Source organism: Lates calcarifer, linkage group LG19, assembly GCF_001640805.2.
Source record: "Lates calcarifer isolate ASB-BC8 linkage group LG19, TLL_Latcal_v3, whole genome shotgun sequence".
Classification (NCBI taxonomy): domain Eukaryota; kingdom Metazoa; phylum Chordata; class Actinopteri; family Centropomidae; genus Lates; species Lates calcarifer.
This window is the reverse complement of record NC_066851.1, coordinates 18,683,622-18,706,111: the sequence shown is the minus strand read 5'-3', so window position 1 is coordinate 18,706,111 and position 22,490 is coordinate 18,683,622. Positions and strand designations below refer to the sequence as shown.

Sequence of the window (22,490 nt, the reverse complement as noted above, 5' to 3'; positions counted from 1 at the left end):
CATTTGTGGTTGATTTTTTTTTTTAGCAACCATCGTAGAAGATGTTTAAAAATTGTTAATGCATATATATCTTTTGTTGCGTTAAGAGTCTATGTGGATTGGCAGACTCTGCTCACAGTGACGTCTCTCAGCAGTCCCTAGTTATAGTTACCAGTCTCGGGTTCAACACTCATGCACTATTCATTGGTGTATCACATCACTCCTGCCCAACTTCAGACTTGGACAAACCCAATTCTTTTCTGTACAAGTTTACTTTGTAGCCTTATTCTTACTGCTGTGTAAATGTCTAAAATGTTTACGTAGTGTTGCCTCCATTTCAGAAAAGCAGAAAAAAAATTGTTTCCTTCGCAGGGAGCAACCTTTGGAGGAAGGAGACAGGAGCATCATTTTCTTGTATGGTATGTATAATCAAATTCTATTATTTCTTTAGCAACATCATGTTAAGACAAGATCACTTGTGAACCCCAAAGCTTTGGCATTTAGGCCTCAGCATTTTGCAGCACAGTACATTGAAAAATACTTTGTTTAGAAGAGGGACTTTTCGATGATTCATATTTGTTCTGTCAAGTTGTTGAGCTGAATTCTGTTGTGTACATACTACAGAAATATTCAGAACTTTGGATTCAAGGTCTGGTGCAGTTATTTTTTCATTCGCATGCTTTTTGGTTATTCTAAACTTCATATTATTTATAGTGTGCAACAGACAGCTTGGATGTGTTTCTCATTATTTTGCTGAAGCTGTTTTTGACAAGGTTTCAGTCTTTGTGACATCTGTTTAAAACATATGATGCTTAGTTTGGATCTGTTGTACTTTGTTCTCTGTTTTTAACTATTACACACAATCAAATGAAATGTAAGTCGTAGCCTCTCATGAAGAACTTAAGGTCATTTATGTATCCCTTTGAAAATACCAGTCTTGGACATTATTAATATACTAGATCATGTAAAAAAAAAATCCACACTTCTTAGATTAAGATTGTGCACCTGTGGGAGTTGCACTCTGCTGATTAATTGCGTGTATTAAGTGTATTATTTTTCACAATGCGTGTGAAATGTATCCTCTTTAATTGATGTATTAAGGTCAGCTGATTTAAATAATTGAAAGCCTCTTTTGAAGGCTAAACCAGGGTGTGGTGGCACAGACACCCCTCTGAAAATGTCAGCATACACGCAGTACTTTAGTCCTTTAATGACACTTTGAGTTGTATTGTTTGGTTTTTAAGAAATATGCATGAAATGTTTTAAAGGTTCTTAATAATTTAGGCATTTTCCAGTTGTTCTTGGACTTCTTTGGAGGCAGCACAGTCTACAAGATGTTACAGTAGAGTGTCAGGGTTTAGTCTGTGCTGGTTTTACACTCTTTTGTGGTTTCAGAAAGAAGAAGTGGGGTTCTGGCTGCCGAACGAAGCAAAAAATATTAGTTAATTTCTTTGGTTTTTAATCAATAGCAAGTAGTTGATAGTACAGACATAAGTAATTGCATCAACAACATCTATATCAATGTTTACATCATAAAAGTGCAGAACTGTTGTCCATGAAATGCTAAACCAACTTGAATTTCTTCCACAGAGAACACAAAGAACTGTCTTGCACCATGAAGCGCAGCAAGCACCGTGGAAACAAGGAGGAGAGAAACGGAGGTATCAGTAGCTAAGATGGATGACAGGAGGACTAGGTCAAAGAAGCAAGGAAATCCTGGCTGATATTTCAAACACATGCTGGCTTACAGCCCATTTCAGCCCACTAGAGCACATTTTGTCAAACCAAAGCACTAAAATGTTTCTCATGCATACTCAAACAGTAGACACAATATTAATTTAAGAATAAAATGCGCTAAGTTTTGAGTGGCTTAGTTTTAAAAATAAATACATTATTTTATTGCAACCTGTTCTTATTGCGTGTCCTTCATATGATTCTCCAGATGAGCCAGCTATCCTGGAGACAGAAAATCTTGATCGTGATGGCATGTTCATGGGAGGACCAGACCCCGACACCGTTTCACTGGCCTCCGTCACAGCCGTCACCACCAATGTATCCAATAAGAGGCAAGTGTGGTTCTGTTGAGCATACAGTATAGCTGTCGCTTACATTTTTGTATCACCATTGTTAATCATGCCTGTCATGCCTTAATCTTGCCTTAATCTGTCTGAAAATGCTCATTGGTATCTGACACCTCGTTGTCTCATAGATCAAAGCCAGACATAAAGATGGAGCCCAGCTCTGGAAGACCAGTAGATTACCAAGTAAGAGAAATCCACCTTTTTATGGGCTCAGTTTTTTCTTTTCATAGTGTCTGCTGAAGAATTACTGGCCTGTCATTTTAGATTATATTAATGTCATACTTGCACAGGCATGGTTGATTTTGATTTTTAATCTTAGTTGTGATACATTATCCATCAATCGATCAGTCAGTCAATCTGCATCACCTGATCACTTGATTCCAGGTCAGCGTGACCGTGATTGAGGCCAGACAGCTGGTGGGACTGAACATGGATCCAATGGTCTGTGTGGAGATCGGAGAGGATAAAAAGTACACCTCAATGAAGGAATCAACCAACTGCCCGTACTACAATGAAGTGAGTCAGTCATTACAGCATAATAACTGTGTTTACATTCATTTCTGTTTGAGAATAAGCAATATTATCACTAACTCTTTTCTCCTTTCCAGTATTTTGTGTTCGACTTCCACGTCCCTCCAGATGTTATGTTTGACAAAATCCTGAAGTTGTCTGTGAGTTGTTGATTTCATTCAAAAGTATAACATAATTCATTGTTTGCTACAAGACAAGTGTATTTAATGTCAACTTGTTTATTTCCCTGAACTCACCCTCAGGTAATCCACTCTAAAAATCTTCTACGTAGTGGAACACTGGTTGGAACTTTCAAACTGGATGTTGGCACAATCTACTCCCAGCCAGGTGAAGTATTCAACACAAAATCAGCCTCATTATTACAAAAAATATTTAAGTGTTTGGAGAATTTGATTCCTTTTTTTTCTCTCTTGCAGAACATCAGTTTTACCACAAATGGGCTCTGTTGTCTGACCCTGACGACATCACAGCTGGTTGTAAAGGCTACGTGAAGTGTGATATTGCAGTTGTGGCTAAAGGAGACACTATAAAGACTCCACACAAGGCCAATGAGTCTGATGAAGATGACATAGAGGGGTGAATACATTTTCATCATGCATGATTGTTTAATCTCACAACTAAATTCTCAAGAATGACTCTGGGTAGATTCCAAGTAGTGAAATGACTGAACATAACATATTTGTGTTAGTATGGAGGTGACTTTATCCACACAATATTTATACAAATCTTGACACAGATTTTACTTTCAGCAAGTTTCAGCAAACTTAATGTAGGAAATCCTGCATCTTCCTCAGCACCACAAAGCACCTTGCAGTGTGTGTCAAATGATGAAATTATTTGTTATCCAGTTTCATCATTTCCCATTTCTGTTACAGCAACCTCTTAATACCTGAGGGGGTACCTGCAGAGCGGCAGTGGGCTCGCTATTACCTGAAGATCTACAGAGCAGAGGGACTCCCAAGAATGAACACCAGCATCATGGCCAACGTCAAAAAGGCCATTTATAGGAGAAAATAAGGACCTGGTTGATCCTTATGTCCAAGTACAGTTTGCTGGGCAGAAGGTAAATAACAGAAGGTCTCAAACATTCATTGCCTCTTGTTTGTGTAATGTGGACCCAGATAAAAATATAAATTAAAATGATTGTGATATGTGATTACAGGGGAAAACGTCAGTTCAAAAGAGCTGCTACGAGCCCATCTGGAATGAGCAAATTGTTTTCACTGAGATGTTTCCACCACTGTGCAAACGCATGAAGCTGCAGATCCGCGACTCTGATAAAGTGAATGACGTTGCTATAGGAACACACTTCCTGGACCTACGGAAGATTTCCAATGATGGGGACAAAGGTGAAATATTAATTGGTCTTTTGAGCTTGCTTTGGGAAGTTGGAAGATAGAATTTGGATATGGGATCAGACTGAGAAACTTTGACACAGTTGTGAACTATAAGCAGGTTTTTTTGATGTTACAGTCACATCTACTCAGTGCTGTAAGAAACACATCTGTCCATCCATAATGTGCAAATTGTCAGGTACAAATTATATTTATTTTGTATTTCACAGGCTTCCTTCCCACACTGGGACCCGCCTGGGTCAACATGTACGGCTCCACTCGTACCTACACCCTGATGGACGAGTATCAGGAGTTAAATGAAGGACTCGGAGAGGGGGTGTCCTTCAGAGCCCGTCTGCTCATCAGCCTGGGTGTGGAGATCCTGGACCCCTCCTCCCCTGACATTACCAGCTCCACAGAGGTGCAGGTGGAGGGAGTACCCAACATCTCAGAGGTGGGTCCCTGCCTGGATGGGCAGCCATGCAGGGGAAGCCAATTGTTACTCCTGCTGACAGGTCATTGTGCTGCAGTTATAGTGAATTATTGATTGTCTTTATTTAGCCCACCTGGTGCATTATTAACATGCTGTTTGCATTAATGTGGCTTCTTATTGTTGGTAGACAATGTAAGTCACACAGAAAATTCAATTGAGCACAGTGGGACCGTATCCACAGGTCCTCAGGGGTTTAGTTCTCACTGTCCAACAGCTTGTATTACAGGATTGTCACGACTACTTATACTTTATCCATTATTTATCTGTTATCAAAGTGCAGCAGCTGTCAAAATTTAGTGAATTCAGGTGTCTTGTTTGGTTTCCAAAATTTATTTAATTAGGAAAAAGTGGAGGCAGTGGGACAGCGTTTATTTACATTCAGATAAGATAAGATAAGATAAGATAAGATAAGATAAGATAAGATAAGATAAGAGAATCCTTTATTAGTCCCACAACGGGGAAATTTACATTGTTGCAGCAGCATCCGAGATTGAAAAGATTGAAAAAAAAAAGATACTCACACTTGTTTATTTCACAGACTGCAACTGGGAAGGTTGAGGAATTTTTCCTGTTTGGATCGTTCCTTGAGGCCACAATGATTGACAGAAAGATTGGTGATAAGCCCATCAGCTTTGAGGTCACCATAGGTATCCTTCATTATCTACTTTCATCAAATTTTAAAATCTTGCTGTGTTTATTTTTATTTTTCTGTGCAGGTTTTTGGTTAAACGTCTCAGATTTAAGGTAGCAAAACTGAGTTCCAACATATGAAAGTTTCTTAGTGCACTTTCACTATAGGAGTTACCACAATTTATTCAAGTTTCTCATTATTGTTAGTGTATGTGAAATCAAACAGTTCTGGAGCCCAGATATACCTGCTTGTTATCATAAGGTGAACTGTAAATGCAGCAAATTTTATAGTGTAACTATTAACATTGCTGTTTGCCAGGTTACTATGGAAACGAGATTGATGGAGTCGTCAAGCCACAAACGAAAGGGAAGAAGGGTGGAGGCAACGGTGACGAAGAAGAAACTGAGCTGATTCACAACTCCAGTGAGGAGGAGATGGACGATGATGGAGACCTGACTTCAGTGGCAACTACGCCTCCCATGAAACCTGTCATCACTGATCGGTCAGGGCAGAAATATCATAGAGAGACAGATCTAATAACAAGAAGCTACCTCAGAAAAAAATCCCAATAAGATGTTTTTCTACATAATCAATTCTGCTAATAAGCATGGATCGCATTTACATTTTAAAATATATTTTAAGTATAGTTTAAAATTCTTTTGTGAAGAAGGCTTTTGCATATTACAGACTCTCCTCCCTTTTCATCAACTTCATTGTTTGTATGCCACATTTCACCAGCCTGCTCTTATTTTGATTCACAGAAACTACTTCCACCTGCCGTATTTTGAGAGGAAGCCATGTATCTACATCAAGAGCTGGTGGCAGGATCAGAGAAGGAGGCTGTACAATGCCAACATTATAGACAATGTTGCAGATAAACTGGCAAGTCTCACACACTGATAAGTAGATGAGTATAGTTTTAAAAAACTTAGAATGCAGTTTTATTTATTGATATTTTGGCAGTTGAGTATATTACAGTACATACTTTCTTAGTGTACAACAAACAGTATTGTTGTGGTTATTATGCAGACTTGAATCTTCCCTTGCTTCCATAGGAGGATGGACTAAATGATGTGCAGGAGATCATTAAGACAGAGAAGGCCTATCCTGAGCGCAGACTTCGTGGTGTCCTTGAGGAGCTCAGCCAAGGATGCAGGTACTCCATCCTTACCAACATTAACCAAACATTGTAATAACATGCTGTATTTGTGCACTAGAATGGATTAATATAGATTTCCACACTGATCGAGCTCCTCCTCTTTCAGTCAGTTCATTTCCCTGGCAAACAAGGACCAGAATCAGTCTGGAAGAACCAAACTTGACAGGGAGCGACTGAAGCTGTGCTTGTCAGAAGTGGTACGTGAACGAATAAAGGAGCAATGCTTTTCTTCTACTTGTTGACTGTGAATATTTGTCCTGTCTTGCTAAATGCTGGACTGTTTCTGGCTTTAGGAGGCCATTGGCCAGCAGGCGAAGGCCATGAGGTCCCAGGTGAAGAAAAGCACAGTGAGAGATAAACTCAAGCTGGCTCAGAACTTCCTCACAAAGCTGCGCTTTCTGGCTGATGAAGTAAGATCTGCAGTATTTATGTTTGCCTACCACTCACAAATGGTGTTGTTTGTTGTAAATACTTGTTCCATTGCTCCATCATTCCATGTTTAATGTGAGCATTTTTCCTCCTGCAGCCTCAGCACAGTGTTCCTGATGTTTTCATATGGATGATAAGTAATGGGAAACGAATCGCTTATGCACGTGTCCCCTCCAAAGACATCCTTTATTCCAGTATAGATGAGGAGAGGGGAAAGGAGTGTGGCAAAGTCAAGACGATCTTTCTCCGGGTGAATTTACACTCAATATCATAAAATAATCTGAATGTAGTCGATATAATATGATATATACTTTGAATTATTTATCAGCCAAGCTGTTTGACATAATATTTTTTTCACCTGATATATTAAAGATCCCTGGAAAGAAAGGATTTGGGCCTGCTGGTTGGACTGTGCAGTCCAAGATAGAGATTTATCTGTGGCTGGGTCTGAACCGGCAGCGCAAAGACTACCTGAACGGCCTCCCCAACGGATTTGAGGAAAATAAGTTGTCCAAAGGACCTGGCATGCCGACCTCACCTCCCATCAGCCTCACCTACATGAGTAAGACCATCAACCAATTCAATATTCCTCTTGTTAACTTATTTACAGTCTCAAATAAAGACTTTCCTTCTAAAATTAGATGTTTAATTTACATAGTAATTAACTTTTGAATGTCTGTACCTCTCCACAGTGAAACAAATCTTCCAGCTGAGGGTCCACATGTACCAAGCTCGCAGCCTGTTTGCTGCTGACAGCACAGGCCTGTCTGATCCCTTTGCAAGAGTCTTCTTCTCAACACAAAGTCAAGTCACTGAGGTGAACACACTCAAGAAAGTCAGCTGTCAGCCTAAAATATGGTTTATTATGTAGGAGATTCTGCTTCATCTTAAATGTTTTGTTTTCTTTCCAGGTGTTGGCCGAGACCCTCTGCCCCACATGGGACCAGCTGCTGGTCTTTGAGAACGTGGAGTTGTTTGGAGAGGCCACTGAACTGAGAGACGACCCTCCTATTATCGTCATTGAAATCTATGATCAAGACACAGTGGTAAGGGTTGTTTTGAAATAGTTTCCATTTGAATTAACGCAAGCCTATAGCTCACACAGCTTGACTTTCCAGTTTGTAACAGTGTTATTGTGCTCATCCGTCTTCATTACCTTCATCTGTTTGTCTTTCAGTTGAAATATAAGACTAGACATGTCACTTAAATACTAATGAGTCTAAACCCAGTGTGTGATATGCCCTTAATGATGTGTTCCTCTGATACTTTTACTACAAAACTGAGGGGTGATTTGTATGAGTTTAACGTGTACCACGTTTGTTTGTATCAACCTGATATGACTTCCATTTTAAAGATTGCTTTTGCTGACTGACAATTTTATATTTGCTCCTGTCAATAACACCATTGTTTTGGATGACCCTTTGGATAAGTAGAGTGTGGATTCTGATGGTTTGATGTACTGTAGAGGCACTGTAATGTGTGTAGAGTAAATAGTATTAAAAGGCATGCAAGAGGAATAAGATGTATATCAATGGACTTGATGCTAAACAGTCCATAAGGATGATGGACTTACACCTGTTGCATTCCTTTATGTGACATTTTGTGCTTTTTGTATGTGGCCAACAGAGAATTTGGACTCTTTGTAACCACTAACTGCAAGAGAGATTTAACTGTGTATTTTTAGAAATATTTAGTAATCATTCATTGATCTTTTGACATTACATAAATATGTCTGTTTTGCAGTTCACTGGTTATTAGGGCTCTTGCTTTTGTTTATTTTTTTTTTCTTTTGGGCTCCTTTATCTTCAGTGTTTTTATCTATAGTCTATCTAGAAACATGTGCATCTCAAGCCATGTTTCTCCCTACTAATAGGACAAATCAAACAATTAGTGATTTCACCATGGATAATTTCTTTTTTTGATCAACAGATTATAATATAAACACTAATGGATTGGGTACGATAGACCAAAAAGATCATTCTTTCAAATACTCAAACAGATTTCACATTTTATGTTGTGGACATTTAAGGTTTTATCTGCCGTATGCTTCCAGGGCAAAGCTGATTTCATGGGCAGAACCTTTGCTAAGCCTGTGGTCAAGATGGCAGATGAGCACTATGGCCCGCCACGCTTCCCTCCACAGCTGGAGTACTATCAGATCTACCGTGGGAACTGTACCGCTGGAGAAATGCTGGCAGCTTTTGAACTGCTGCAGGTTAGTGTGTGAAATGCAGACATCGTCTAGCTGTGAGTTTACATGACCACAGTTGTCGCATTGTATTAAAAGCAAATGTGTTATTATGCTTTCTTGTGTCGACTCTTAGATTGGCCCCAATGGGAAAGCTGACCTGCCTCCCATAGATGGTCCTACAGATATGGAGCGTGGTCCAATCCTGCCTGTACCACTGGGGATCAGACCAGTACTCAGCAAGTACAGGATTGAGGTAAAACTTCATTGTAACTAATTACTCAGTGATTTCATTTACTGACCAAAAAATGACCATGTAAAAATTTGAATCTAAGCTTGAATAAAACACCACCAAAACTGCAGATATGAACATTGTTGATCTTCCCTGTCATGCAGGTTTTGTTCTGGGGCTTGAGAGACCTGAAGAGGGTGAATCTGGCCCAGGTGGATCGGCCTCGTGTGGACATTGAGTGTGCAGGGAAGGGAGTACAATCTGCCCTCATCCCCAACTACAAGAAGAACCCCAACTTCAGCACCCTTGTCAAGTGGTTTGAAGTGGTATGAAGTGTTATCATTTCATTCATTCAGTTATTCATTTATAATTAATATTTATTCTATCACCCTATAGTTACCTTCCACACAAATTAGAAAATAAGCTTTGTGTACTGCTGACAGATTCCTGTAAACATGAACTTGTCAGTCCCTATAATTCTGGATTTTGTGTGTCAGGATCTGCCCTGAGAATGAGCTACTTCACCCGCCGCTGAACATCCGAGTGGTGGACTGCAGGGCTTTTGGTCGCTATACTCTGGTTGGCTCCAATGCTGTCACCAGCCTGCGGAAGTTCATCTACAGGGCGACAGACAAGCAGGCTAATAACTACTCCACAATGGGTAAAAACTGTCGTCTATTTTTGGATTAACGTCGGAACATTAATTGTTGAAGACACAGTCTCTGTTACCCTGTAACCGTATATTTCTATGAATAAATAGTGTGTGATGATTTAAATAAACATTCCCATCATCTGTTTATCTTTCAGAGGAAATTATTGTTGTCAACATGGAACCTGAGCCTGCTTTTAAGAAAATGGAAACTGTGGTCAAACTGGACTCTGTAAGTTTTATTCTTTTTAATTTTATTTTATGTAACCTTTATTTAAAGAGTTAGGCCCAGTTTAAATAATAATCCTACATAAAGGACATGGTTGAAAGACAGCTCTTGAGAGACAGGTTTAGAATAAACACAAATCAGATGGAGATTATGAAAGCTGGATTATTTTATACCTGTACAGAGAAATATTGTCACGATTTCACATTTATGCATTCTGGTTTTCTACCCAGTGCTCCGATGCTGTGGTCAAAGTTGAGGTAAGCAAAGCGCTGTGGTTGCTTTGTATTTCATAACTTTATAATTTTATGTTGTTTCAAGAAATCTCAAATCTTTACTGATGAGACGTGTGCTGCTTTTTGTACAAAAAGGATGATGGTAAGGATGGAAACGGGAAAAAGAAGAAGAGGAAGAAGGGTGATGAGCCAGAGGAAGAGGAACTTGATGAAAGCATGTTGGACTGGTGGTCCAAATATTTTGCCTCCATTGAAACTTTGACAGAGGTGAGAAACAGGATGTTAGCACAGTCATTTTGATTTACTGTCAACAGCTTCAGTAACTTTTAAACTTTATTCATTAAGTTTTTTTTAACATAACTTGATCAACTCATGTTTCTCAATAAAGAAATGGCTCTCTGATCTTTCAGGCACTCAAGGCTCAGGAAGCAGCTCTCTCAGACTCAGAGGACAAAGATGACATGGACATTGCAGATGGTGGAGGTAAAACCAGATGACCTTAAATAAGTCTTGGGTTAAGGTTTTTGTATACAATGTTTTATACTATCCACTATCATGTGCCTCTGTGTCAGCCCTGTGCCAAGTTATTTGCTTTTGTGTGCTTAAGTAGCAAATCAGTGTTTTTAAAGTGTCCAGTGTTTTGCTGAATTGCTAAATCTGAGCGAAAACTGTAAAATTTTTCAAATTAAGTGCATGCATGTTCATCTTTTATGAGCTCACTAACTCTGTTGTTTTCTTCTAGTGCAGTAGTGAACCTCGTAGTCCCTGTAGCTCCAAGAATGCCTCCATGTAGATGCTGACATGAATCCAAATTTCTATGCGTTGGACAACCCCTTTTTCACTCCCGTATAAGCATATTAGCCGTATGCCTGCCATGAAAGTTGTCAAAGAAGAACTGCAATTAATTAGTGCAGCAATGACATGATGAGCTTTTGTTGTCGTGATATAAAATGAATCTGAAACATGTTTGATTCTGTGCTGTGCCAACGAGGCTGCACAGAATCAAATATTTATTATTTGACACTGTAATACACTGTATTATATGGTGCATATCATGATACATACTGTATGCTTTGACATGATTTGACTGTGGATGATAATGACAAGAACCAGTCAAATTGTGAGCTTGTCTTTAATGAGCTGCACAGAGTCTACACAGCTGCCTGCTGAAAGGATCCTGTCACAGTATCCCCACTGAACTGTATACTGCAGCAGTATACAATTCAATGGCATTCAATAACAGCTGGTTTTGGCAACTTTCATGTTGAATTCATGTCTCGAGTGCTCTGCTCCTTCACCCCCCACCCCTCCGTCTTCCCTCTTCCCCACTGCTAACCTGTACTCAGATATCAAACCTGATGACTCTCCTGTGAAAGGCACCAAGAGAGGAAAAGGAAAGAAGGAAAAGAGGAAGCCGGCAATCGACCCGTTAGAGAAGAAAAAGCCGAAGTTGGATGAGCTGAAGGTACTGTAATCAGCACATACTGTAATGCTGACTACAATTCCACTTTTAATACCCAACTTCATGTTTTTATATACATATTTTTTATTTTTCACAAAAACAGGTGTATCCGAAGGAACTGGAGAGCGAATTTGACAACTTTGAGGACTGGCTTCACAGTTTTAATCTGTTCAGGGGAAAGGGTGGTGATGACGACGACCAAAACGTGACAGATGAGGACAGGATTGTTGGGAAATTCAAAGTAAGAACAGAAGGTTTAGAGTAGAATACACAGTTTAGGATTAAGATATTTTTTTCTGCAGTTACATCAGTTGTCTGTATATGTATTTGCCATTCCTTAAAAAAACAAGCTTATCATAGATGAGTTTTGACAGACAGTTGCAGACAGTATGGAGTGCTTTGCATGTTATATAACAGTGTATAGGTAACATGTTTTTCCCAGTATTTTTGCAATATAACCATTCATTTGTTCAACTCCTTTAGGGCTCATTGTGCATGTACAAAGTGTCAGATGATATGCCCAGAGACATGAGCTTCGACTCCAACATGGGAATGTTTCAGAACATTCCTCACAATGATCCCATTAATGTCCTTGTCCGCATCTATGTCATCAGGGTAAACTATGTATTCTGTGTTTTTATAAATATACCTGGAAGACGTCAGCTACAGAGAGGATTATTTTCAAAATTCTGACTAAAATTATTCTTTTTTTTGTCAGGCAACTGATCTGCATCCTGCTGACATTAATGGAAAAGCTGATCCATACATTGCAATCAAACTGGGAAAGACCAGAGATCAAAGACAAAGAGAACTACATCTCAAAACAGCTGAACCCTTTGTTTGGCAAGTAAGTAGCAAAATTATTTGACTTTACAAAGTTATGCATGTATTAGATTTAAGAATGAAAACCCAATAAACGCTGTATTTCTTACCCTCTTAGATCCTTTGATGTGGAGGCCACATTCCCAATGGATTCCACACTGACTGTGTCAATTTACGACTGGGACCTGGTGGGAACTGACGACCTGATTGGAGAAACCAAACTTGACCTCGAGAACCGTTTCTACAGCAAACACAGAGCCACATGTGGTATCGCATGTAACTACGCCATGTAAGAATCAAAAGGCCGACCTCCCTGTAGCAGTGTGTGGAAGATTGTGGGAAAATATTTGTAAGTTATTTAACACAGGATAGATGATGCAGAAGTACAACTCAGGTTAGCTAATATGTCATAAAATGCAAAATCAAAGTTGTCTAGTGGGTATAATTTTGCTAGCATACTGCAGAGTCATGATAGTTTTATTCAATGCATTATGTCTCGTGTAACTCTTTATTGTAGCCATGGTTACAATGTTTGGAGGGACCCAATGAAACCTACACAGATCCTGGCTAAACTGTGCAAGGATGGCAAACTGGATGGGCCGCACTATGGCCCTGGAGGAAGAGTGAAGGTGGAAAACCGTGTCTTTATGGGACCGACTGAGATCGAGGATGAAAATGGTATCTGATGATTTCACTCAAACTGTTTTGTTTCTTCCACTCATTTAAACCGATTACCTGCATGGCTAATCGTGGTACTTGTTTTAAATTAGTCTTAAGCAGAAACTAAATGCCCAAACTGTATGTAAAAATGGAAAGTGTGATTTCAATAGCACTTTAAGATTACCACACATTTAACGTGGATTTATTTGATTATGTTTGTCAGGTTTGAAGAAGCAAACAGATGAACACCTGGCTCTGACCGTGTTAAAGCACTGGGAGGATATCCCACGGGTCGGATGCAAACTCATCCCAGAACACGTGGAAACAAGACCACTGCTCCACCCTGACAAACCAGGAATTGAACAAGTATGTCAATATATTCATATTAACTCTACTGACACCATCTACACATTTCAACAAGCATCTTTACAACGTGTAGCTGTATACCTTTAAGACCAAGTTCTCTTGTGTTCAATTGTGATCAGGGAAGAATTGAGATGTGGGTGGATATGTTCCCTAAGGACATGACTGCCCCAGGCCCTGCACTTGACATTTCACCAAGGAAACCAAAGAAGTATGTCCTCTTTTCAGAACCGGGTCAAACAGTCAGTTTACTATCCATCCATTCATCCATCCATTATCTATATCCATAAGGATGATGGGGAGCATTCATATACACTATAAAAAAGTGATGCTCTGTTTGAACTTGGTCAGTGTTTCATCGTATACTGTAAATTGTCATTTTTACTTGTGTCCAGGTTTGAACTGAGGGTGATCATCTGGAACACAGATGAAGTTGTTCTAGAGGATGACGACATCTTCACTGGCGAGAAATCTAGTGATATATTTGTGCGAGGGTAATTATGGGCTCGATAAGTTGTTGTTTTTTTGCTTGTTTTGGGACCAAGACCACTTCATAGTCCATAGAAATAGAAAAGGGTTCATTTTTAATTTCCAACTCTGATGGAAAACAATACTTTATTTGTTCAATATTGTGAAATTGTCCCATATCATTTCCTGTAACAGTTGGTTGAAAGGGCAGCAGGAGGACAAACAGGACACTGACGTCCACTACCACTCCATCACTGGGGAGGGCAACTTTAACTGGCGCTTTGTCTACCCCTTCGACTACCTCATGGCTGAAGAGAAGATCGTCATCTCAAAAAAAGAGTCCATGTTTGCCTGGGATGAGACAGAGTACAAGATTCCAGCTCGTCTTAACCTGCAAGTGTGGGACGCTGACCATTTCTCTGCAGATGATTTCTTAGGTGCAGTGGACAGTCATTTATAATAACCTTTGGCTTCGTGAATCACTGTTACTGCCACAGAATTCAAACAGATGTTACTTATGAGGTTACTTCAGAGCTTTGTTTGGACAAATACTACTTTTGCAAACTGGAACATTTATTTTACAAACAAACTGGATGCATTTGTATATCTAACAATGGAACACATCCAACCTTTTATGTGAGGACAGAGATTTGCCAATTGACCTTTCTTGCAGTTAAATAATATTTCTTTACAGGCGCAATTGAACTGGACCTGAACCGTTTCCCACGTGGTGCAAAGACTGCCAAGCAGTGCACCATTGAGATGGTGACCAATGAAGCAGAGATGCCCATGGTCTCCATCTTCAAACAGAAGAGGGTCAAAGGCTGGTGGCCATTTGTGGCCAGGAATGAAGAGGATGAGTTTGAACTGACGGTAAGTCAAAGTAAAAAGTGAATAAAATGTTGGTATTAAGAGTAAGAGTCTACGGCTATGCTAGTGACTCTGTGAGGCCGTACTCCGGGACAGCAGTGCTTTGAGCTAAATGCTAAAATGCTAATGCTAGTGTGGCAACATGCTTACAATGACAGTGCTAACATACAGATGTCTAGCAGGTATAATGTTTACCGTGGTCTGCTGAGGACAGTGTCATTCATTGGCAGGTCATAAACCAAAGAATTTGATGAAATATTTCACTCAATGGTATCTACCATGGTGGCTCTCTTGATGGCTATGATTGTGTTTTGTCTTTGCAGGGAAAAGTGGAAGCAGAGCTGCACCTTCTGACAGGAGAGGAAGCTGAGAAAAGCCCAGCTGGTGAAGGACGCAACGAACCAGACCCACTAGAGAAACCCAAGTATGAAGGATGTTTTTCTTTCACCCCATTCTCCAGTTTATTCTTTGGCTTCCACTTTTATCCCTCCTACATACACACAGAAACACAAATACTAAGCTTTATGTGTGCATATGCAAATACTCACATACAGTCAGTTTTGATGACTAAAAGTCCAGCTTTACTCCATAAAGTAGTCAAATGAAATCAAAAGTTTAAAATATATATCATGACAAATAAAATAATAATAAATAAATGAATAAATAAAATGATAAATCTATCATAAACATGAAACGTGAAAACTTAAACATACATAAAAAAGCATAAAGAAAGATAAATTTACATAAAAAACTGTCGAAAGCAATTTCATGAAATGAGGAAAGACTTTTATACGGATTTACTTCAACCAAGTTCTGGACTTTTACCTAGGATCTTCTTTCTTTACATGGTAAGTTGCTGTTTCTTCATATCTTTTGTGTATTTCTGCCCAGAGTCACCTTTAAGTTCTCAAGATACTGTAAATTGTTTCTCTGTCTTGCCTTTTGCTTTATCTATGTTTCAGTAATGTCAGCTACATTTACATTTAAATTTGACTAAGAAAAAGAGTAATAGTAAAATGCTCCATGCTGCTTAAAGTCTGTATTACTGAACACGTGTGTTTCTGTTCTTCCAGCCGGCCAGACACCAGCCTTCTGTGGTTCCTCACTCCCTTCAAAGCCATAAAACATTTGGTCTGCACGCAGTACAAGTGGCTGGCCATCAAGATTGTCACTGCTCTCCTGCTGCTGGCCATGCTGGCTCTTTTCCTCTACAGCATGCCTGGTTACATGGTCAAGAAAATGCTGGGAGCTTGAGATGTTGCTCAGACACTTCTTCAGAAGGTTCCAGCAATTTCACTAACCAGATGGCTTCTAACTCTCTCTCTCTTCCCTTCTTTCTGTCTACACTCTCCCTTCAATCACAGCCTTTTCGAAACTAAATTTATTCATTTAAAGTGCTATATGTAAGCTTTTGCTATTGCTACATAGCCAACGTTAGCATTAACAGCTGTTTACTTACCAAGAGCTTCAGTCATTAGATTTATAAAGCAAGAGGTCAAAATACGCTCTTTGGTCAGTGCTACTTCTTTATCATCTCATGTTGGATTGAGGGCAGACTGGACGCTGCAGTGACTCACCATCACAAAGTGATATTAAAAGATGGGATAAGCTGGGGCTAGCTGGTTAGCATGCTAACTTCAGTAGAAAAAAAAGAAGTGATAGAAATGGAAACAAAACAAGAGTTAACAATGGCGTTGCTTTCCACCACTGGAGACAGCTCATGGCGAGTAAAGGAATGAAGTTTGATGCTGAACTTGCAATATTTCTTCTAGACCGGTAAGTAAACATCTATTAATGCTAGTGTTGGTTATGTAGCCAGAGCAAAAACCTGTCAAGAATAAAAATACATCTCTGTGCATGCTTCTAAAGAGGATTTGTTCCAAAATCACATTTTGCAGGGCTTTGAAGAGAAAACAACCACTGGCAGTAGTAGCAAGTGCATGCAAAATCAACCTGCTGAAGAAAGAATTAGTAATAGATTGAATTTAACAATTTTAAATTATTTAACTTATTCCTAGAAGCATTTTATGCAGAGTTGAGAATTCTACTAATAATGATACAAAGTACAAAGAAAGAGAAAGAGGCTGCTCAAATATTACATTGTGATAGGATGGTAATGGTTTCAGTTTGTGTAAGAGCTGTTATAAGAAGAAGAAGAAAAATCCCCAAACTCATCAAATATCAAAAACTAAGCATGATATTACAAGACACCATCAGCAAAAATGGTACCAGTGTAGCCAAACAGGAAAGACTTATATATATTCTGGTCCATTCAGAGTGTGTCTCACTTGATCAAGAGGTAACAAAGGTAAGAACACTACAAGCAATGACTGAAAGAAGAAATACAGGGACAAAAAAAATCAAATGTACATATTGTGAGCTAACTCATACTTTATATAGAGATAAACTGACCCTTTCAAACTCATTCTGCTAGTCCTGACCATCTCTGTACTTATATACCTTTTTATACTGTATGAGTTATAAGCAGTGTCAAGTAGGTGAAACATTTAAAACATTTTCACTTCTGACACCAACATGGTTGATAGAGTCTGGAGTTACAGGGCTCCAACACTTGGCTCTGTCTGTTACATATATCTTCTTCATTCAACCTCCATACCAACAGGAATATAGCTCATGGTGTGGAGGTAAGCAGGTCTTACCTCAGGTTGTATCAGTATGTGGGAATCTCCTCTTTTTCTGCCACCATTATTTTGGATTGTTGACTGTCTTCTTTAACATCTGTTTACATCTCTGTGCTCCACCAGCCGTCCAGATGTTGCCCTCCTCTGGTTCCTCATCCCTCTCAAAGCTGCGAAACACCTGGTGTGTGACCAGTACAGGTGGCTGACCATCAAGATTGTCACTGCTCTCCTGCTGTTGGCCATCTTGGGTCTTTTCCTGTACAACATGCCTGGTTACATGGTGAAGAAAATGTTGGGAGCCTGAGTCAAAACCAGCAGATGATTAACTTTTTTCAAAGGGTGTGCATTCACTAGTCATTTTTATTGTTTTGTGAATGTTTTTGATTTGTCATTTGACAAATGAATTGCTAGCATCGATTAAAATAAACTATTACAACAGAAATACTAATAATACATCTTGAGTGCAGTCCCCACTGGTGAGTCATGTGGTGTGGTAACAATGCAGGTTTTCTTGTTTCTTGAAATGTAGTTTTCTTTATTCCCATTAAATCCATTCAAATCCATTCTGTTGCTCACCTAAAACTGATGATCATCAACTGATTATTAAAGGTTTTATTGATAAAGTAGTTGACCTGAGTTCAGATTTTCTTGATGTTTTGTTATGTCGTCCTGTTTGTATGTGTTTATGTATGATATTTCAAATTTATGAATAAATTGACATCTGAACCATTTGGTTTTCTGCTAGTCCTGTCATCTGTGTAAACTATGTGCCCTAATCAGTAATCACGAGGCTCAGCTGCATGGCTTGGTCTATCATGTGTTACAGCTCATAGAATTGGGTATAAGTAAATTTACTTTTTTTTAGAAAACTTCTAAAAGTTTAATATAATGGCCTTACTGTGTGACAGTTTTATACAAATATACCCAACCAACTCTTTTTAATGATACTATTGAAAGTGGTGGAAACATTTTGGAACTTAAAAGCATAACATCAGACTGTTTTTTGCCTTCCCAAATAAATAGTTGGATATACTACTTCAAAAATGTACTGATAGCAAAATTACTGTCAAAATGTTATCAAAAAACTACTCAACTACAATAAAATGCATATTTGAAATTAATAACCTGATGGGTAAGTAGTGGGTTAAATCAATTTATTGCAGCAGCACTTACACACATTGTATTTGTGACTAACCAGTGTATTTATTAAGATTGTCAGATCTCATTAACCTGTTATCTCTCTAACTCACTATTTATATCTCTGTGCTCCACCAGCCGTCCAGATATTGCCCTCCTCTGGTTCCTCATCCCTCTTAAGGCTGCAAAACACTTGGTGTGTGACCAGTACAGGTGGCTGACCATCAAGATTGTCACTGTCCTCCTTCTGTTGGCCATCTTGGGTCTTTTCCTGTACAACATGCCTGGTTACATGGTGAAGAAAATGTTGGGGGCTTGAGAGATTTCCTCAAATTCACTATTTTACACTGTAAACAGTTTTCCTTGTGTTCTTGAAGGAGTTTTTTGCCATTTGACAAAAGACACCATCAAGTTGTAGAAATAAGCATTAGTCTAGCTACAGTATGCAGTAAGGCAAGATTAGTCACATATTGACATGTAATCTCTAAAATCCATTACTGAGCATATTTGTTATTGTTTCCGCAATGTAGTTTAGTTTAATCTATCTTGAATTATTATTATTATTATTATTATTATTATTATTGATGCTCTTCTTGTTGTGGTTGCTACTGTTGCAGGGTAAACCTGTCACATTTTTTGCTGATTTATTGTGAACTCGATAGTTTGTTAACAGTGTGCAAGCATCTGTCTGGCTTTTGAATTTGTGAATAAAGTGACACCCACAAACATTTCTAATCTTAATATCACCTGTTTGCTCATCTTTTTACATGTTTTCCTCAAAAATGGTTTATTGACAACAAAAAATATCAAAGGTAAAACAATGATTTAAAAAAATGTTACGTTACAAGTAATATAGGAAAAATACAACATTTTTTCCTCACACCATGCCCTATATAAAACCTGCTAACTACAGGTGTACTCGCTAATTAGGTGTGTTTTTCTTGCGTTGTGATTGGCTACCCTCTGCGGAACTGGATGACGTCGTAACAAAATGGACGCATATTAGCTTATTAGTCACGAAAACGAGCTAATCCTCTCCAAAACAAAAACCAAAAAATGCTTGTAAACTCGTTTATATAGACAGTCTGTTTTGTAAACGTATCGTGTAGAGCCGACTGTATGATCCAGCAGATAATATTAATAACAGAACTTAGCTAGTATGAGTGGTTTACAAGGCACGTTGCCTAGCTAGCAGCAGAACCGCCGCTAGCTTGCCTCAAAAAGTACATCGAAAGTTACCAGAGTTCCATGATATCCATGACAACAGTATCGAAACGTCTCTGCTGGTGTTCTTCTGCAGTTGCCACAGCGACAACAGAAATGGCGTTTTGGATTGATGAGAGTGCAGTATCCAGCGGTACAGGTAAGTTATATCGAAATATAATACTTGAATCAAGCTAAATATAATTTTGGAGGATGCGGGCATCGATCCCGCTACCTCTCGCATGCTAAGCGAGCGCTCTACCATTTGAGCTAATCCCCCTTGTATAGATACTATGAAATCATCTAACATCACCCATTAAAAGACCAGGCTTTAGGTTCCATTTCTTCATGGATGTTTGTTCAAACGGGTTTATGCCGTGTGATTTGTACTTCATAGTAGTCTCTGGAACGGTATAAAGCTCAGTGGTCCCGCATTCAAATCATACACTTTATAACACAAATTCATTGTGTTATGCTGCCATCTGCTGGTCGTTAATACAATGCGCTTACTGTTCTCCCATGGTATACCGCATTCAACCAGCTCTTCTGAACTTCATATGCCTTTTTACAGGCAAATTAATCGGAATACTGCACTTTCAAAGGCGATACTGCTCCGGTTGGGCCACTGACTGAATCCTCATGGGAAAATAGCTGAGCAAACATGCACATATTAACTTGCAGAAGTTAAATACCGAAAACGCTTGATATATTTGTATAATCTCAGGGATGGGCTGCAGATTTACGATTATGGTCGAAGGCTCACCGATGTGAACATGTTTTTTTTTTTTCTTGCAAGCAACTGTGACAAAGCTTCAGCCAGCTGTCGTAGCGAGTAGATTTTACTGTCTGTAATGGCTATTTAGTAATCCGTCAACGCGGAAGAACAGTTTCTTCGCGGTAACTTCCTCAGCTTGATGGTTGCCACGGCTACTTTATAGTTTCCAAATTGATCAGTGGGAAAATATAAGCGATGAATGAGACATTAAACAATGGAACACAATATTTGTCTAAAAAGTCATTGGAGGATGCGGGCATCGATCCCGCTACCTCTCGCATGCTAAGCGAGCGCTCTACCATTTGAGCTAATCCCCCATCTGTTGTGGAGAGGTAACACAATATCTACTTATAGGTACACAGTCTCTGGTAACACACGAGTTGGCTTCTTTCAATATACCTTGTTCTCTCCTATCAGTTACGTTCGTCTACAGCTTTTTATGCGACCTTGATAATTCTGGATCAAACTTGCTGCCATTGGAGTTCGCGTTTCCGTTTGCAAATGGAATTTAGTAAAGTCGCTTTCTCATCTGCAGACTTATTGCTACTGGTTATTTGAGCGTTATGTTTAGGTTTACGGAAAAGAGCGTAGATATTGCTTTGAAAAATCATCGAAGTGCTAGGTTCAAGATTTCCCTTATTGTAACTACACGGAAAGATTTGACGCCTTCTCGTGACTCAGCAGTGTTGACATGGGCATCAAAACTCTGACCTGCACAGGTGTCAGGTTTATAGTAATGTACGGTACGTTTCTGTACCTCTTACCAAAGAAATCAATTTGTGCTTTAGTGTGGGCCACATAATCTCAGATCAAAGTTAAACTAACCCTAATATGGATTATTTTAGTGAAAAGTTGGCACTTATAGATCCTTATGAGCTTTACTGTAACTTCAAGTGTATATCTACACATGCACACACACTGTTGGACTAGAACTGAGTCCTTACACAAAATAAACCACAACCAGCACAAAACAGTTTATTTCACAACAGTTTATTTATTCAAAACTCAAAAGATGAGTGTTCTGTAGATGTTTACATGGTCAATGAATGCAAGTTCCAGAGCAGACAACAGCCAGTTTGCAAAGTAAAAATAGCTGGGGGAAGGACAAAGAGACTTCCTCGGTTAAACTTGATGCTAATTATGACCAGTCAACTGGTCACAGATCTCTTAATGCTGACTTTCATCCAAACTACATCTCATACACCCTGGGAAACCCTTTACAGCAAATCAAAGGTATAAACACAGAATGATTAGCAGTAGAAACATGACAAAAGCTGTCATGTGAGAATGTGTCTGTATTAATTCAGTGTCAGGCTCCCTTGTAATTTGGAATAAAACATTAGAACTGCTACAATCTATAACCATGTTGTCAGTCTGCAGGTGGCTCTCCACCCCTAAATTTTAAACTTAAAGGCTACTGCATGTCCGCCTAAAAGATACAACGGCAATTAACCAGGATCGTGCGACATCAGACAAAATCTCCACACAAAATACATTTACAAAATCACTCATTCACAGTCAACGTGTTAACATTCTCATGCTCAGATATGTTGCTGATCAATAATGAGTAGTTGCAGAGCACTGATCATATGCCTTGAGTCATTACACCAAAGTATTTCCTTCAGCGTTTCTACATGCCATGAACCCACCATAAAAGAAACCAAAAGCTTGGTGCAGACTCCAGCACAAACCTTATTTCAAATAACACACAGGACCTTCAGCTTTCAGTTCATGTACAGTAGGTTTTGCACCAATCTTGCTACAGAAAGTTAATCTAAATGAAATATAAGTTAAATAAATAAGAAATTGTTATTAAAAAGTCACTTTAGTTACAGTTTTAGTAGCTCTGGGAGTGTCCTGATGGCACATTGGAGCAGTGTTGTTCTGTGCTCTAATAGTAGTATTAACAGCGCACCAAAG

At 39.0% G+C, this 22,490-nt stretch overlaps 1 protein-coding gene and 2 non-coding genes across 3 annotated transcripts; 1 reads left to right on the top strand and 2 right to left on the bottom strand.

Annotated features, from left to right (window-relative positions):
- The first annotated feature begins 1,659 nt into the window (after positions 1-1,659).
- LOC108902023 (otoferlin-like) lies at positions 1,660-16,734 on the top strand. The gene is given in 43 exon segments (XM_051078351.1): positions 1,660-1,675; positions 1,922-2,045; positions 2,189-2,243; positions 2,445-2,576; positions 2,669-2,731; positions 2,834-2,918; positions 3,008-3,167; positions 3,467-3,590; positions 3,592-3,654; positions 3,754-3,940; positions 4,156-4,379; positions 4,957-5,065; positions 5,368-5,551; positions 5,811-5,931; positions 6,105-6,205; positions 6,315-6,405; positions 6,502-6,618; positions 6,735-6,887; positions 7,010-7,199; positions 7,330-7,454; positions 7,549-7,683; positions 8,691-8,852; positions 8,962-9,081; positions 9,222-9,383; positions 9,526-9,718; positions 9,865-9,938; positions 10,166-10,192; positions 10,304-10,435; positions 10,579-10,651; positions 11,515-11,633; positions 11,734-11,871; positions 12,114-12,245; positions 12,349-12,420; positions 12,422-12,477; positions 12,571-12,741; positions 12,970-13,130; positions 13,336-13,478; positions 13,598-13,686; positions 13,871-13,969; positions 14,139-14,380; positions 14,638-14,816; positions 15,137-15,237; positions 15,887-16,734. Coding segments are annotated over 43 exon segments (5,385 nt in total). The 3' UTR covers positions 16,068-16,734.
- A 3,268-nt stretch (positions 16,735-20,002) lies between these two features.
- On the bottom strand, positions 20,003-20,075 carry trnaa-agc (transfer RNA alanine (anticodon AGC)). Its single transcript has one exon. It is a non-coding gene; the product is annotated as a tRNA-Ala (tRNA).
- Positions 20,076-20,814: 739 nt separating this feature from the next.
- trnaa-agc (transfer RNA alanine (anticodon AGC)) lies at positions 20,815-20,887 on the bottom strand. The gene has a single exon. It is a non-coding gene; the product is annotated as a tRNA-Ala (tRNA).
- Between the last annotated feature and the right edge of the window lie 1,603 nt (positions 20,888-22,490).